Source organism: Gorilla gorilla, chromosome 7, assembly GCF_029281585.2.
Source record: "Gorilla gorilla gorilla isolate KB3781 chromosome 7, NHGRI_mGorGor1-v2.1_pri, whole genome shotgun sequence".
Classification (NCBI taxonomy): Eukaryota; Metazoa; Chordata; class Mammalia; order Primates; family Hominidae; genus Gorilla; species Gorilla gorilla.
The window spans coordinates 111,373,254-111,392,802 of record NC_073231.2 but is presented as its reverse complement, the minus strand read 5'-3'; the positions used below and the strand labels follow the sequence as shown (position 1 = coordinate 111,392,802).

General features: G+C 35.6%; 1 protein-coding gene across 5 annotated transcripts in view; it reads right to left on the bottom strand.

Moving 5' to 3' along the window:
• The window catches only part of ZFPM2 (zinc finger protein, FOG family member 2), a 486,324-nt gene that overhangs the window by 241,837 nt on the left and 224,938 nt on the right, over window positions 1-19,549 (bottom strand). For all 5 annotated transcript variants that reach the window (XM_019032829.4, XM_019032830.4, XM_063709438.1 and 2 more), the window contains one exon: window positions 4,052-4,170. In XM_019032829.4, the coding sequence (XP_018888374.4) occupies window positions 4,052-4,170 (119 nt within the window). The remainder of the gene's footprint in view (window positions 1-4,051; window positions 4,171-19,549) is intronic.

Genomic DNA, 19,549 nt, shown 5'->3' with positions numbered 1-19,549 from the left:
TTTACGCCTCTGCAACAAAGGAGATAAATATTATCTTCTCTTGCACTTGTGTAAGAAGTAAATATGATGTAAAACATGTAAAGCACTTTGACCAGTATCTGGCCCAATGAAAGTATTTACTATGCTGCTGCTGCTATTATAAAACTTTTAAAGCATGAAGTATCTACCAAGATAATAAGGTGTGGACAAAAGATACTCTATTTCTATCTTCAGTGTGTTATATAATTCCAGGAACAACTTTTTGTCAAACCAATTTGTTTGGTGTTTCTGTGTTTTTTAAAATGTTCTATATATATCTAAATGCCCGGTCTGCAAAGGCTTCCTGCAGAAGGTGGCATATTGCTAATGTACTTGAAGATGGGGACTTGAAAGATATAAAAAGGATTTGACATCTGGCATGGTGACTCAATTAATTACTGTGTTGGATTAATTAGTGAGCTGAATCTCCCGAGCCAACACCATGAGTTTGAGCAGAGTAACATTACATCAGTTGGCGAATAAGCAATTTAAGAGAGTGCGCTAATCCAAATTTGATTCAAGGTTGGGTAGGGAAGGGGTAGTAGGCTATATATTTTATTATAAGGAATATTTATGATTTCAAATACATATTATAGTACTGTCCAAATTATGAAGAGGTAACAAAACTCCAGAAGTCTTTGAATTAACTTTTAACTGCTCAAGTAGCCTAATTACATAATAAATATTTTGCCCATTGGAGAAAAAAAGGTATATTTCTGATTTTTTCATACTTCCTCCCAGAGATTTTTATAAATTTATGATTCATGTTAAGAAATCATCAACAATTTTATCATACTCAAATCATGTTACAGATGTTATACTGAGAATGCAGTGTGGCAGAGTCTTTAAAAAAGCAGACTCTCAAATCAGAAGTGAGAATTTTTATTTTCTTATCTGTAAAATATGATTTATGATAGAACCAAATTCACAGGTTCTTTGGAGGACTAAATGAGCTAATCTATTTCCATTTTCCAGACATATATGTTAACCAATTTGATGTACAGTAGTAACAGTAGTAGGAATAATAATACTAGTAATATTTAATGATATAAACTCAGAAGTAAATTTTGGAAGAGGATGTTATTTCAAAAGAAAAACATTTGAAAATATATTTTAGTGAGGCAACTAAATTTTAAAATAAGGAAAAATGCTGTATTTTAACTAAATAAAATAATCTGATATTTAAACCCTAAGACAAAAGAAGAAAACTGAAGTATTAAAATTGTTTTCTATAAATAATAATCACCCATTACCCAATTGTTGATAACCTTAAGAGTAGTCATGTTTTAAATAGTATCAAAAATTCTGAAAATTTCATATAAGTTAACTCCTTTTAAAAATATTAAATATGGCATAAAATAGCTTTACAGTCATATAGAACTATTAAAACAGCAAAATGACATCAACTGTCTAAAATCAGAAATTATTTCAATGAAAAATCAAAAAATCAAACTTTCTCAGATAGGTTTATCTTCTATCCATCACGATTTAGCATATGGTAAAAATGTCATAAAACCACCATTCTGTATACATACAGATAGTAATAGCAAGATTAATCAAAAATAGCATTTTAGTAAATATATCCTTTTAATATAGTAAACTGGAAAATGTTCATCTTGCACGTCAACTATAGCTGATACAGTGTCAGTACACTTTTGAAGAAATATCATACAAATGATTGAAGGTTGCATTGGTATCTGATACACTGTGATAAATAAGATAAATATGATATAGTTTAAAATGTTTAGTAAGCAATGCTAGAAGACAAATAGAAACTCCCAGATAAAATAAGTTCAGAATAGCATTTAATTCAACCTTTGATGTTTAGACAATCCTTCTCTTGCCTTTCTTAACATTCATTAGCTTGAGAAATGGGCATAGTTAATATTGCTCTTTGAAAGGAATCAATAAAACAATCTGTTAATACAACTCAATCAACTGAGGCCTGCATTTTGTGGCTACATCACAAATCTCTTTTGAAGTAGCTGCACTGGTCCACCTAGAACAAATTGCCCAGATTATTAAATATTTGGTCTGGACTGTAAGGTCAACTTGTTTGGTCCTTAAATATATGTGAAAACCCCTACTTCATCCTTTTATGGATAAATACATGAATGTACAAAGTAATAAATATACCCCTGGGATCTCATGCACTCTTTAAAAGTTTGGTAACACAAATATTTCCTATTTATTCTAATCATTACTTTTAGTTGAACCAACAACCTCTGTCACATCCACATGGTACTGAATAAACGGAGATCCACATGTATCAATTTCTTTCATGTAATAACTTGAAGAAGGGATTTCCTTCATGTAATAAATCAAAAAAGGAATGTAATGATGCTGAACCCAGTACACCTGTCAAAACCCCTCTGGGAGTTCTTATGTCCCTTTAGCATAGATAGAGTCATTTAAAAGTCACAAGACTGTTCCTACATAAATGGCATTTAGAGAGAAGGACTTTCAGGGGAATAAATACTTATAAAATTTCTGGATCCTCTAAGGAATATGAAACATTTTTCTTCCCAAATTTCATCACCTGTATTATCACTTATTATAAGAGAGGTTTTCAGCTATTGTTTTTCTTTTATCCCATGTGGTAGGCAGAATAGCTCCTTGCAAAGATGTTTACATCCTGACCTCTAGAACTTGCGAACATTCCTTTGCATGGCAAGGAGAAATTAAGGAAGCAAATGGAATTGAGAGTGTTAATCAGCTGACCTTAAAATAGAGAAATTAGCTTAGATGACCCAGGCAGACACAGTGTAATCATAAGCATCCTTAAATGTGTAAGAGGGAAGCAGAAGAGTCAGAGATGAAATGTGGACGTGAGAAAGACACCATCAGGCCCTGGTGGCTTTGAAGATGGAAGGGGGTCTATGAGGGAAGAGCCATGGGCAGCCCTCAGAAACTGGAAAAGGAAGAAAACAGATTCTCCTATAAAGCATCCGAAAAGGAGTTCAGACCTGCAGACACCTTGATTTTAGCCCAATGACACCCAATTTGGATTTCTGACTTCCATAACTGCAAGATAATAAGTTTATGTTGTTTTAAGGCACAAAGTTTGTGGTGAGTTGCTGAGGCAGGAATAGCAAACTTATATATCCAATTAAGAAATAAAGTTTAAATGTAACCAAACTACCTACCTTTCCTTTTATTTATTTATTTATTTATTTATTTATTTATTTATTTATTTATTATTTTGAGATGGAGTCTTGCTCTGTCACCCAGGCTGGAATGCAATGGCACGATCTTGGATCACTGCAGACTCTGCCTTCTGGGTTCAAGCAATTCTCCTGCCTCAGCCTCCCGAGTAGCTGGGACTACAGGCACCCGCCACCATGTCTGGCTAATTTTTTTTTTGTATTTTTAGTAAAGATGGGTTTCACCATGTTTGGCCAAGCTGGTCTCGAACTCCTGACCTCAAGTGATCCACCTGCCTCAGCCTCCCAAAGTGCTGGGATTACAAGCGTGAGCCACTGTGCCCAGCCTCCATTACTTTTAAAACATCTAATTAATCAATAATCCACATAATCATGCCAAGAGATAGACTTTCTGTTCTCAGAACTTTTACAAAAAAGCTGAATAACAAAAATTATAATGCTGACCACTCATCCCTGCTTTTAAAGGTACAAACAGTATTACCAAGGAAAAACAAAGTTGTTTATTTCTTGTTCTTCATGAAAACCTGTAATGGATGACAATTTGTGTCATCTGAAAAATAGAGGCAACTTTATATATTACTAAATGTGAACAGTCTTAGTCTGGCTAAGCAGATAAAGCAATAACCTTACATACTACCTTACTAGCCACAATTTAGTATGAGTAACCTGTTTCTGTCTAAATTCTGCGTATATTACTGTCAGACACAAACCACTTGAAAAGTATCCAAGTTTTGCTGTCCACGAAAAAGCAAAAACAAATGGTTATTTTTAGTGATTTCATTGGAAAGCAAGCAGAGAGAATTTCTGAGCTATGACAAAATATTAACAGTCAATGACAAAATATTAACCATCTCGGAATATCCACATACCAAAGAATTATTATTCAAGTCCATCTTCCCAGGAAACGGCCCCCAGGTTGTTCCCACTGGAAGTTGCTGTCGACTCTGAATTTTTCGTTCCCCATCTTTCTGAAACACCTCCAGCTCTCCTGCAGACAATGAAACAGAAGTGTTTAGAATACTTACTTGTACTTTATCAGCAGCCACCTCTTTTTGTCTGTTTGCTTTACACACATGATATTCTCAGGATTCATATAAAGAGAATTAATTATGCTTGTCTGAAAAACAACTCATCTTAACCTGACAGGAAAATAAAACTTGTCCTTATAAATTGTATTCAAATTTAGTCCAATTTCTTCCTTTCACCTTTTCACATGCATCATCTACTGAAGCCAGTTCTTTTTAGTTAAGTCTTTAAGAACCAGAAACAATAACACTCCCTTAAAAAGCACTGATCCAATGCCAAAACAGGTAGACAAGAAACAGTAGGACAATCATTTTGTGTTAAAATGCTTGTATTTATTCAAGACTGTCAAACAACAATATCTGGAGAGTTTTTGAAGTACTTGGTAATTTTCTGAAATTGACTACCAGTTTCAATAGGTAAAATGGCTACATGTACAATATATAGCAAGGCACGTTTTTCAAATAAAAAATGTTTAGACGGAGTTTTTACTTGTTTTTCTGTATTTAGTATACTGAATAGAACTCTATTGTACAAAAAAAACGCTTTAGAAATAACCAGCTTTGGAAGGTCTTCTTCCTTTCATTTACTCCAGAGTAATATTTTGGAACCTATAAAGGGAAATAGGAAGTAAAGACAGTATACACACTTGCATAAAGTAAGAATTCATTAAATGCTTGCTTAAGAAATAAATGAATGGAGCAATATACAAATAAATAAAAGAGGGCCTCAAAATTTCAAAAAAAAAAAAGGCCAATAGCTTAAATGTTGTTTGGGATAGGTAGAAAAAAAATCACAATCAGGACTTGCAGCCTGTCTTTAAAATAATTATATCTAGGATATTTATTCCCCAAAGAGTATTACCATGCCATATCACCATACTAAATGTTTATATTTTAAGAAGTTTATAACTTCTTAAAATGAAGTTATAATCTAACTTCATTGTTTTTTAATGTTATTTATTTTCAGCCTGATCAACAGCAGACATGAGAATATGAAGGAATGAAACAGAAAGAAATATTAGGTTGGTGCAAAACTATGGCAAAAACCACAATTACTTTTGCATCAATTTTAATGTCAATGAAAATCCATATAGAATAGAAAGCTGAGGAAAATAGAATAGAATATATTCAGTACTTATATTTTCTTTTCTTTCTTTCTTTTTTTTTTTTTTTTTTGAGACAGAGTTTCACTCTTGTTGCCCAAGCTGCCTCTCGTGTTCAAAAGTTTCTCCTGCCCCAGCCTCCCAGATAGCTGAGATTACAGGCAAAGCGCCACCAGGTCCAGCTAATTTTGTATTTTTAGTAGAGCGGGGTTTCTTCATGTTGGTCAGGTTGGTCTCGAACTCCTGACCTCAGGCGATCCACCCTCCTCGGCTTCCCAAAGTGCTGGAATTACAGGCGTGAGCCACCGCGCCTGGCCTAGTAATAACATTTTCTAAATGCTATATGTCATGACAGGTAACATATGAAATTGTTGCCTTAATCTGGCTTTAGCTTCTTTTCAAGTTAGTAGCTATCTTTAAATACATAGATTCAATCTTGAGTTTTTTTCAGAAAGAAACACTGTCAACCTGAGTTCAATTCTATCTCTTCTTTATTTCTCTATTTAGTGTCACCTCCTTTTAATAGTTTAAATACCAGACATTATTTTTCATGTTTTCATTATTGCTTATCCTGAAAACCAAAACTAAAGTATATAAACTACAATCAGCTAAAATATTTCGGCAGTGGTTAAATTGTGTCCATGGTAAAATTTAAATTTATCTATATCTGAGCAATAAAGATGCAATGTTCATAACAATTTAATGTTCCCAATCAAAAATTTAAATTCAATGACAACACTTTCATTCACCCTTCTTCTCGTACTCTCTTTCTTTACCACTTGAAAAATACACTGAAAATTGAAGAACACATTAAATTAAGACAAATACACATTCTCCAACTTTTTAAATTCTGGTATATCAACAGCTAATGATGATCAGCAGTGAGGAAAATGAGCCCAGAAAGATTCAATAAGTCCGAATGTCTGAAAGATATAAATAGAATACGTATAGTAAATAACATATTAATGCCTAAGTACTAGATCCTGATGCTTATTCAGTGTCCAGAAACTATGGAAAGACAATAATTTGTTTTCTATATACAGAATAACAAATCCATTTATGAGATTTTCCTCTGAAAATGTGTTTTATCTTTGTGCAATCTTTTTGATTAATGCATTGGAATGAGAGACCCTTTATAGAAACACCCTCAGAGACAGAGCACAAAGATAACAATCTACTCTGATGTCAGAGAGGAATCAGTGGGACAACACGACTCAATATATGCATATTCACTTTCTTTATTGAAATATTTAGGATAATTTTCTTATTTGAAAATAAACTGTTTAATTTCTATTGGCTAGGAGTTCTCAGTATTTTTTTCAACCATACTTACTTACATTTAAAACAGTTTATTTACAATTTACCATTTAAAATAAAATACATTTCAATCTCTCAGCTAAATACAAGTTAAAAAATCTTCTTTTCTACATAAAAATATACCCAAATAATTTGCTTCTTTTTACACACTAAAAAACCAGTCATGTCACATTTAAGTGATACCAGAGGAATCATGAGAATCTTTGAAAACCCTTTTAAAAAGTAATTCATCCTCTCTTTCTGCCACTGACATATTTCATTTGAAAAAGGTTCAGACTCAGTAAACAGTGACTCCTTATCTATACCTGTGGATTTACAAGCAGCTCTGTCTTTTAATGGATTAAGAACTACAAACTTGGGGCAGATCGTAAAGTGATATCCAAATGTCTCCAAAGTTTCTGAAGTGTCTTTGATTATCCATTAAAATTTTAAGCAGACCAAAAATACTTTTACAAGCTCTTAAATATGGCCACAACAGAAAGTCCAGTAACTGTTCAAAATATCAAGTCAATCTTTTCAACTTTACTAGACAAGCAAGAATACCCCAGTTTCCTTTCTTGCTTGCCAACAAGTTATTTCGGGGCTTAGGAAAATCCATTCTTATGCTGAAATAGTTAAATAAAAATATTCATTTATTCACAATAGCATTTCTAAAAACTGCAAGCATAGCGCAAATAATTAGCATGTATATTCTACCAAGGTTACATAGGTTAATGATAGCAAAAGAAACAAAACATTGTATAAAGGGAAGTTATATTTAACTTACATATTGCTTAAGAGTATGATATTTTATTTTTTTTCCAAAAATTAATAGGTGTTATGAAATAGAGGAAAGATTACTGCACTAAAAGTAAGAAGATTTTTACACCAATTCTGTTCAATAACCAGCTGAACGGCCTCAAATAAGTTATATCTTTCCTGAGTCCTTGGTTTGCCATTGTTAAAAGAGTGGTCTACACTCACTCACAACTTGCTAAGGTGTTTTTCAACACTGACAGTCCATGATAGCATGATTTTCCTTCCCTAGATACAACATATTATGAGAAGTAGAAGGGCACTGGGCTGGTGGGTCAGAGACTTAAGTCCCCGAACCACTTTATCAGAGGATGGATGTTTGACTTGAAAAGATTAGATATTCTGAAATAAGATGGAAAAGCTCCAATTCTTATTTGATTTGTTTATTTATTCCTTTATGCCTCATTCATTCGTTTATTCATTCATTTATTTTACAAATATTTATTGGGTATCTACTAAGTACCAGACAGTGTGTTAGGACAAAAAATAAAGCAAAAAACAAAACAAGCCTGAACCTGGATGAATCCATGAAATAAAATCCATATGGCCTGGGAAGTAAAAGTCATAGAACTTAGTGATTGTTCAGATTTTAGAACTTAGGGCAGAGAGAATCCTAGAATGTTACGCAGGTATCTCACTTAGGCACACGAGCCAATGGCCATTTTCCTGTTGAGACAGAAGAACACAGAAAAGCAAGAATTAAGAGTAAAATAAGGAGTTATTGTTTGGTAATGTTGATATTAAAGTAGCTATAAAGAAGGCAATAGGTGATTTTAGGTAGGCAAGTATAGGCCTGGGGCCCAGAAGCAAGGTCTTAACTAGAAGCAAGGTCTTGGCATTTATTCAGTAATTAAAACCACCTTGTATATGGTAATACAAGCCATAGGATTAAAGAGTATATCATGATAAATAAGAAGACCTAGGACAGAATTCTAAAGACCTTCAAAGGCATAGTGATGCAGGAATAGGCATAGAAACTTTAGGAGAATTGGCAAGAGACATAGAAAAGAAATTGGATTTAGTACCATAGACACCAAGGGGTTGACTGAGAATTTGAAGGAGAGGGAAATCAATCAAGGAATCTGAAAATTTATGAAAGTAAGAAAAGAACTAGAGGCCAGACATGGTGGCTCAGGCCTGTAATACTAGCACTTTGGGAGGCCGAGGTGATTGGATCACCTGAGGGTCAGGAGTTTGAGACCAGCCTGGTGAACATGGTGAAACCCCGTCTGTGTTAAAACTGCAAATATTAGCTGGGTGTGGTGGTGCATGTCTGTAATCCCAACTACTCAGGAGGCTGAGGCAGGATAACTGCTTGAATATGGGAGACAGAGGTTGCAGTGAGCCAAGATCGCACCACTGCACTCCAGCCTGGGTGACAGAGCAAGACTCTGTCAAAGGAAGGAAAGAAGAAAGGAAAGGAAAGGAAAGAAGAAGGGAAAGGAAAGGAAGGGAAAGGGGAAGGGAAAGGGAAAAGGAAAGGAAAGGAAAGGAGGGAAGGGGGAAGGGGGAAAAGGGAAGGGGGAAGGGAAGAACTGGAAGGATTCCTTTGGATGAGATGGCGATCACAGGTGTTTGGAGTGAAAGAAGTTTTGTAAAGTGGTAGACCGGGATACACGCTGGAATGGGTTCACAATTGAATGAGAGAAGAGTAACTGTAATAAGCCATGTGATCCTTAGCAAGTTACCTAACCCTTTGAACTTCAGTTTCTGCATGCAAAGTGGGAACTGCAATAGCTTTCTAAAAAGGTTGCTGTGAGGATTAACAATATGCAAAGGCAAAGTACCTGATAAATATTTACTACTTCACCAAAAAGAAACTGAAGAATTCTAAGAGCATGTCCATATACTTCCATTATCACATCCAACCATTCATTGATGTCTGCTTGTGGTCACGTGCCCTCTTTGTCACCTTTATCCAAATCACTCCTCATATCCTGACTTATTTTCTTTTCCATTGGCTGTTGGATTCACCCTTCTTATCAGCATTTTTAAGGTTTTCATCAACTCAGATGTAGACAACCCACCAGCCTCAATTCATTCTACAGCTCCAATTCAGGTTTCAAATCTCTGCCAGGATAAACTGATTAAAACTCCACTTTCATCATGTTACCCATTTATGCAAGTTCCTTCACTATCTACTTCTTGGCCATCCCAAATTGAACATATCTGCCTGAATTTTAATACCACTGATACTGCTCCACAGTATTTGCCTGACTCTTGCGTTCTACTGCTCTCCCAAACGTGTTCTTCCCTCCAGTCAAAAAAGCCTTCTTCCCCTTCCATTCCTCCTCATCTCCAGTTTAGCTCCCCCATAACTTTCTGAGAATGGTTCCCGCTATCTGGCACACACATCCGATTTCTGCCTGCCTTAATAGACCCTTTTAATGTTGCAAGGTCAAGCCCAAAAATATTCTCCTTCATGCACCTTCTCTGAATTCTAGAGAAAACCGAGTTTTTCTTCCCTAATATTCCCATTGCATTTATAGTCCAATATCATACAGTTTTGCATTAAATTATTCCCTAGTAGGTTTCTCCTTGATAATGTAGTTCACCTCAACAGAAACATAAACATTTTAATCTACAAATTTCTTTAATAATTCTGTTTATTCCCTGGTAATTAATAGAGTTTGTGACACATGATATTTGAAAAATACAAATGGAACACAATTGATGGGATGAAAATTTTGATGATACGATGTATCTCAATTTTAGTACAATTGAAGTTGATTTTTGGAGACAAAAGAGAGTTGTCTTAATATGTGTCTGCTCTTTGTATTACAACAAGCATCCATTTCACTTGTTCAACCTTCTATGTAATGCGTTCACATACATTACCTCATCTATAGAATATGGAGTGGGATAAAAAAATAAAAAATGTTCTTCTCTGCCCAGTTCATATTTTTGCAGTTATTCTTCAAAAAGAAGCCTGATTTTTTAACATGCTGGGTAAGTTCACAGAAAATATTTGAGGCATATAGGACGGACTAATCAATTTTGGTAAAAGATAATATTGTTAGTGCTCAGGGCTGTTTCTCTTATCTTCTCGATAATGCATACTTTTAAAAGTCTGTGATTACTCAAAGACTTATGATAGCTTAACTTAAAAAAAAAAAGGCCCTAAGTCAGAAATCACTACCAAACATCCCACAGCTTTTTAAAATATCAGCCCACTTTTTGGCCTAAATAAAAGAAATTCACTGGTGGAGAGAAATACTTAAAATCACCAGAGACACCCTCAAATATTTTTTCTTTGAAAGTGCTATCAAGACATTGTATTTTTTTAATATGGTCTTTTTGATGCCTCTTTAGAAAGCAAAGGATACGAACACAGTAGCACACCAAAGGGGAACAGACAGATATGAGTCTTTTAGAATAGTTACCAGCAATCATGCTTCACCTGAATTCAGCATTTAGTTGATGATATAAACATATAAGGTAATTACAGAACGACCCTTAACTCAAGGCTCAGATTTCATAGGACATAGCTGCAAGTAAATGAGATGACAGAAGATCATATTGCATTTGCTGAAAATACAGTTCGGATTGGTTTGAACTTGGTTTTAAATATACAACGAAATTTTAAAGCAGACCACATGAATTAGCTCATAATATTTATCAGGCCATAGTATAGCAGAAGGCTATAGCGTCAGAACCCATATTTATATTTTCTTCATGGTTGGAAGACATTATACATCATGGTATCAAACATGGACAGCCCCGAAGTCATGCTGAGTTCAAAAAGCACTCAAAGATTCTAAAAATCTCAAAACATTTTCAAAGTCAGCCAAGGTGGCTGAAGTATGGCAGAGCTCTTGCTATTTTATGGTTTAACCATTTGACAGCTGCCTGCCAGATACCTAAGAGGGTTAGATCATTTCACTGCTGATTATCTTCACAGCCAAACTGCAGTCTTTCCATTATGTGTGTTTCCTCAGGCGTTAATAACCATGTTTCATCTGCATTTTGAGACAAATAGCACCATTTATATTATGCTATATTGATCCATCTCTAAGCATGGTTTGGCTCAGGAAATGATAGTTCTTGGTTGGTGACTACAAATTGCCTTATAGAGATACTTTTTCTAATTTTCCTTCTCAATGTTTGAGTCATACAGTCACAACACATACTAAACTACAGTTTTGAACATAAACTTGAAATACGACGTTCCCTATTCAAGTACTCTAGTCAAACCCTGATAAATCAGGCTGGCCATGCAGTGATCTTATCCCTTCTGACTCTTTAATAAATCGAACCTTGTAAGTTCCTACTGTTGGAACTTGTCACTAAATGAAATTGTGACCTTATCCGGCACATGAACTTATCCTGCTGACAACTACATTTATTGTGTGGATAAGAAAGGAAAAAAAGAAAAAGGGAATAAAGAAAAAATGAGATATTTGATAATTCTGATCTTAGCCATATGTAACTCTAACAGATGGGATCTTTTTGATGTTCCATTAATGATTTGCCAAAGATGAGTCTCTACTTAGAGAAAAATGCTCACCCTAGGTAAGTGCTGGGGGCACTGCAGATGGTATTAAAAGAGCATGAGGAGGTACTGGGTGACAGCAGCAAATCAGAAGCTATTAGTCCAACACAAAGAGCACTGAATTAGCTTGTAATTGCACTGGAAAAGATAACATAATGGCGGTGGCAAAAATAGAAACATTCCCTTTTCATGCGATGAATTCAGTACCTAAAAACTCTAACACAACACACTGGAATGGTCTAAAACCTAGAGTAAAATTACTGTATTTCTCAAGAATGCAAAATGCTCTCTTTGGCTACAGTTTCTAAAAAGTCATAGAAATGAATGTGTACAGCATCATATAAGAAGCAAATTTACATTTATATGCTACCAAATATTGACATATATTACAAACTCAGGAACCTTTTACCTTATTATTCTGGCTGGTCTTAAGGATTTATTCTGAGACAGGTTATTCTTTCTATCTTAAGGACCACTGAAACTTTCCAATTGTCATTTTTATTATAGAGAAATAGAGAAGACGAAATATGTGGGTAGGCAGTAATACTATTGGTAATGAAACAGAAAATTCTAAGTGTTTTTAAAAACAACACCATGGGCTGGGTACAATGGCTCACGTCTGTAATCCCAGCAATTTGTGAGGCCAAGGAGGGTGGATTGCTTGAGCTCAGGGGTTCAAGACCAGCCTGGGCAACATGGCAAAACCCTGTCTTTACAAAAAAATATAAAAATTAGCCAGGTGTGGTGGCATGAGCCTGTAGTCCCAGCTACTCAGGAGGCTAAGGTGGGAGGATTGCTTGAGCCCGGGGGGGGGGATCAAGGACTACAGGTGTGCCACTGCACTCCAGCCTGGGTGACAGAGCCAGATCCTGTCTTTAAAAAAAAAAAAAAAAAAAAAAAAAAAGAACAATCTGAAAAACCCACCATGAAATAACTAGAAAACCTTCACTTACATCACTGCATACAAAATAAGTTTTATATTCAGAGGCCATGTTCAAGGTTGGGAGAAAGAAATTGCCATATTCTGCCCTTTGCTCTAAAGTCTTTTTATATGAACAAAGAAACAGGAAGAAACAGCCCATCCCAGGTGTCTGAAAATATTCACCTGGAGTGTGACTAGCTCTTGCAAATGTTCAGAAAAGTCATTAGAAGGTGGAGCTGTGGTCGTTGGAGACTTCTCAGCTGCTGGAAGTTGAGTGGGAGGGAGCAGGTCACCACTCTTTCGCTCAAGAAGCCTGGCACAGTGTGCTTCTTTGCTGCCAGAAACCTTCCCTGACCTTCTAGACAACATCCTGTGTCACAGCTGACCTGATACTACTTCCTGATCCAAATGTGAAGAAACAGAGGGAGGTTATGTTTTGGGAGCTCCAGTTAGTGGGGGTATCATCTTGGAAGTAAGAGGACTTGGCTAGCAAGCACAGGAAACAGCAGTGGGATGTGCAGCAGCTAAAAGTCAGTCTACCAGCTGGAGGGCCACAGAAAGGTCAGTCCATGAAGAGTATGGGTCAGAGAAGGTGTGTTTTTCTCCAGGAGGAAAAACTCCAAAGAAGAAACAAGATACAAATCAACTATTGATCCTGTCCGATGACAAGATAGGAAGAAATAATTTTTAAAGAACATCAATAGAACTCATTGATATTTATGGCACTAAATTTAGTCAATCAACATCATTTATTTATTTATTTAGTCAACATGTAGTCTGTTAAAACTGCCTGCTTTTCGTAGGCTGCTGTCGTTAATTTAGAGGAAGATAATTTACTTATAAGAGAACTTATCACAAGTCATTGCTGATATTTAACAATCACATATACTTGTTTGTTTGTAGACGTGCTAGATCCTGTGTTAGCTTGATATCTATAACAAACCAAGATACGGTCATGTATTGTAACATGATGAGATTGTATAGTTGGAGATGAAAGGAAATATACTGATAAGCTTTGACAGGTAAATATTGTTAGACTTCAGTTGTGATTAGAATGAGTTTTGCCTGGAAGTAAAGATCTTCAGGAGGTTCCAGTTGGGAGTGGAGAGGTGATTTTTTAGGTCACAAAATTATAAAACCAAAGGATGGCAGAATGATTTGACAGATGAATAAATGACAAGGGAAAAATAAAAGCATTACTTTGAAACCTTTCAGTCTAACCCAGGGAGCTAATACTACACTGTGAGGTACTCTCATTCACTAATAGAAATGTTCAGAAGACTGGTCTGAAGTAGAATTCCATTACAGATTTTTAAATTTTTATTCAGAGAACAAGTATAACAAGTACCATGTGTCTTTAAAAAGAGTTTGTTAAAAAATAGAGTGGAAAACAGAACCATAAAGAAATAAAAATGTAACATATAACCAATGAATATAGACCCTAGGATACTTGAGTTCACGCCTTGAATTCAATACTACTGCCAGCACACTTCAAATAATATCTAAATATGTTATGAAACTGTGATGCAGATCCCAAAATTTAGGAGAATAAGTCCTATGCAGTACTAAACATTAAAGTGTTAACTGTGCCACGCACTAAATTCTCTTACAGTGTGGCATCTTCAATAAACATACTATATATTTATTTACTTTAAAAATGCCTTAGTCGATAGAAAGGTCTCACTTATAGGCTATAATTTGGCACAAAGTTGCTTATTTCTACAGTTTGAATTTATATTGTTGAAAATATTATTCATTTCAGAAAATACCTCCAAAAGTATCCTTTTTAAAGCTGAAGAATGCTGCAGCCATTTCCTGGTCATTCTGGAGTCTCTGATTAACAATCGCATATCTTCACAGTTGCATATATTCTTAAGTTACACATAACTGATGAGAAGCATTTACCCAAAAGCAGACTCCTTGACACTCTGTGTTTTGAGTGCAGTACATACTCAGTCTTGCTGTGTTCTGAAGGCTTCAGCTGTGTGGTGTATTTATTGAAGTACCCATCATTAGTGTTTTGTTTCAACCCTAGCTATCCTTTGAAGTCTATCTGCCATTCTCTGGTGAACACTTCCCTGATTCACACAGCCTCTCCTTGTCAGAAGTTCAGAGGTGATTGCTCCTGTTGAATTCCCAAAGTATGTGATTTTTTACTCTAATACATTTCATCACTTTCTTCCTTATAAGAGTGATTTGTACGTATTTTCTCTCCTTACACGCAACTTTCTAGGTATCTCCACAATGATTTCTACCTGGTAGGGCTATAGGAAGTAAAAAGAGTAGGTATAATTTTTATCATCATATTGATTGGGCTAGGGCTCAAAGCTAAAATGACTGATTTAAGTTACAAAATTAGTAGTGATACCAGGACTCCAATTCTGGTTTTCTGACCCTTTCATATTTTATCACACTGCTTCTTTCAAAAAAATGTAACAACTTAACTAGGTAGAAGGATTGACCTCAAACCCACTATCATATCAGCAGCCATTAGAGTGGATTCATTTATAAGATTAGCTGCCAGTCAATTTGGAAAGCAGAATGTGAGTGCCTGAAGGACGGGGCCACGGGGTGAGTTTTGAAGGAGGTAAGGTGGTAGGAAAGATTAAACAAACAAAAAAACAAAACACTGTGAAAGCATCACACGGCTAAGGGTGGCAAGCTTATGATGTGAGTGTCAGAGTTCACAAAACATTTTACATTTCTGTCCCAAAAATTTCAGAAAGAAGAAAGCTAATAAGATTCATTGGTTTAAGACAATGAAGTCCCCTCTCTCCACCTGATAATCAGACTTTCAATGTTGTATTTTAGTATATTTAATAACTAAATATTTTCTCTGAAGAATAAGCACTAAATGACATTATATTATGCATTACTAGCATAAGAAATGATATTTAGGCTGGGTGCAATGGCTCATGTCTGTAATCCCAGTGCTTTGGGAGGCCAAGGCAGGAGAATTGTGTGAGCCCAGGAGTTTGAGATCAGCATGGCCACATAGTGAGACCATATCTCTACAAAAAAACATACAAAAAATTAGCCAGACATCGTGGCTTGTGCCTGCGGTCCCTGCTACTTGGGAAGTTGAGATTGGGGGATCACTTAAGCCCAGGAGTTGGAGGCTACAGTGAACGGTTATTGTGCCACTGTCCTTCACTCTGGAAAACAGAGTGAGCCCCTGTCTCAATTAAAAAAAAAAAGAGAGAGAGAGAGATAGAGGAAGGAAAGAAGGAACGAAGGATGGATGGAAGGAAGGAAGGAAGGAAGGAAGGAAGGAAGGAAGGAAGGAAGGAAGGAAGGAAGATGGGAGGGAAGATTTGTGAGCTTTTCTTCCCAAGAATAACAAGTGTAAAAGACACCAAAACGACTCCCTATCTTTTCATTTGCATTGATAGCATTTTCTCCAGAAATGACCTGATGCAGAATTGTACATAGCTACTGCAAACTAGAAAATCTCATGCCCTCGCTTTAACCAACTTGTAAAATACGTCTATATCACACATTCAGCATGCCCAGTAAGCTAACTATAAATATGTTCCATATATATGTTATTCTTCTTCTCTGTCTTCTCCTCTCCTTTCTCTCACTTTCCCTGGATCTTTCCCTTTCCAACATGAATATAGAGTATAGAGATGGCAGATTTTGAAGAAGAAAAGGAGGAGGAAATGAAGGAAGGAAAGCTGATATTATCACTCATGAGCATAGTTTCTTGCTGTGGAGTGGTCCTAACAGAGAATCCTTACATATGCTTATTTGGGGTGTGAACAACAGACCTACAATAGCCCACCATGTATCAGACTTCTGAAGACAGTACTATTCCCAGGACTATTTTGTTCATAAAATCATATCCAGCTGAACTTTACTTAAATACATATTTACTCATTCAAAATTATTTGTTAAACACTTACAATGCCAGTCACAATGCTGAATACTGAAGATGTAAAATGAATCTAATGTGGACTTTTTCCTTATGTGACTTACTCTGATGGTGAGATAATTATGACCTAATATAACAAGTGTTTGCTGAAAGTATAAGATAAAATTCTACCAGTAAGGAAAAAAATCTCCTAAGGCAACCTGGAGAAATCAGGAATGGCATCTCAGAGGGAGGATTGGCAAAGGACTAAAGCAATATACACCATCTCTTTCCTTTAAGAAATCAGAAAGAATGTCTTCAAAAAATGAACAAATAGAATGTTAAGCATTTTAACACATTTGTTATGTTACAATAAAATTGTAAGGCAGAGGTTTCATGAATGAGAGAACGTTGCCTTGAGATAAAATCACTGCCAGATTGGATGGAACAAATTGCTGGAATTTGTTGTAAAAAAACAGTTTTAAGACCATGAAATCATAACTGATGGTAAGAGTTTCTGTCGTTCAATATTGCAAATATGCTAATTTTAGACAAAATATTCTAAAAATTATTGGAAAATGACTTTTAAATTGCTTTAAATTTAAATTATATTACTCTTATAAAATATTTTTCTTATTAGAAAAACTTACTTTGCTCTATTTTGATAATTTCACATGAACTCCTGAAATTAATATAAGGATCCTGAAAGTTATCGCCTCCAGCACTAAAGGTCAGAGAGGTGAGTATATTTATCATGTCCTCTCAGTGTATAGTTCCTAACAATCAAAGAGTTTCTTTTCACCACTTATTCCTATGATCTGCTTGGTGAAGTTCTGAATGAGCACATTTAGAACTAATGGTGTGATGTCGGAAAGCAGAATCAGACACTCAGAAACGACCACAATTATATAAATTACCTATGTGATGCAAGAAGTCAACTGCTTTTCTTTAAAAAAAAACCAAAACTTCACATGGTTAAAATCATTTTTATTGTTTCATGACTATATATCAGAATACTTACATAGCCAAAAAGTTATTACATTTAAAGGATATTTGTAAAACTGCATCATGCAAATGGGTAGATGTTGCTTACGAACACCAAAAACTTTAATAAATAATATCAGAAGATAGAAATTATGTTTGAAATTATGTATATCTGTCAAAACGTCTTTTTGTTTCTAAAGAAGACAGGTATAAATGTAAAGATGACTTACCAAAATATGTTAATATATCACTTACATCTGATTTCCTCTGTACAGTCACTGACTTAAGTAAAACCACGAATTTAAAGCATAGCTTTCTTTAAACCCACTCTGATTTCTTTTTTTTTTTTTTTTTTTTTTTTTTGAGATGGAGTTTCACTCTCGTCACCCAGGCTGGAGTGCAATGGTGTGATCTCGGCTCACTGCAACCTCCGCCTCCTGGGTTCAAGCAATTCTCTTGTCTCAGTCTCCTGAGTACCTGGGATTACAGGTGCCCACCACCACGCTTGGCTATTTTCATATTTTTTGTAGAGATGGGGTTTCACCATGTGGGCCAGGCTGGTCTCAAACTCCTGACCTCAGGTGATCCACCCGCCTCGGCCTCCCAAAGTGCTGGGATTACAGGCGTGAGCCACCATGCCTGGCCTCTAATTTACTTATATTATTCGTCTTAAATATCAGTTATCCAGAATAGAGTTAAAGTAGAATATGTATAGCAAGAGTAGAGTTAAAGTGGAATACGCATAGCAATATGGAAATCATTATGCACAATTCTTAGCTAGAGTAAAAATAATGATTTGCCATTGCAAAGAACACAGGCTTGAGCACCTTACTTTCAATTTATAATAACCATCTATAATATTTTGTCCTCTACCAGATACATGAATGTCCTAATTTTATATTTTCTGATATGATGAATCTGACCTCCTCCCCCAAAAAAGGGAAACTGTGATACTTTTATTCTGGAAAAGAACTGTATATGTAGATAATAAGGAGAAAATATATGAGACATTATTAAAGTAAATTTTATAGATTCTTACATTGATTGCATAAATCATTAAAAGTGGGAATTATATACTCCTAGGATTCAGTAATTCAGACCATATTAGAAAAAAACTTTGCTAACCATCTTGAGCACTACTAGCTTATATTTACTCTGGATCCTTCAACTGGTTGCTACTTGCCATGGAATCAATTTAATTTCCTAACTGATCCTCCTAAGTTTGTCATGAACATGAGACCATATAGATAAAGGACTCAGTATAATATCGAGCACATAGTAAGAACTCAATACATGTTATAAGTTTTATCTTAGTGCTTTTTGGGTTTTTTTTTTTTTTTTTTTTTTTTTGAGACTGAGCTTTGCTCTTGTTTCCAGGCTGGAGTGCAATGGTGCTGTCTTGGCTCACAGCAACCTCTGGCTCCCAGGTTCAAGTGATTCTCCTGCCTCAGCCTCCTGAGTAGCTGGGATTACAGGCATGCACCACCGCGCCCGGCTAATTTTGTATTTTTACGGTGTTTCTCCATGTTGATCAGGCTGGTCTTGAACTCCCGACCTCAGGTGATCCACCCGCCTCAGCCTCCCAAAGTGCTGGGATTACAGGCGTGAGCCACCACACCCAGCCTATCTTAGTGTTTTGTAATTGGGAATAAATAAAGAAGAAAATATAAAACATATGGATAAAAACTAGTCTCATTCAACATGTAGATTTGCTTGATAATCGCAATTAGCCAATCTAGTACTAGCCTTCACCTAGAACCACTTTCATTCCAGGTGAAGAAAAAGGGAGACAGAAAAGATCATACTGAATCCAAAAGGAAACAGGAACAGAGCTCCCAGAGCTGATTCTACCCCCAAAGGTAATGGAGACATTCAG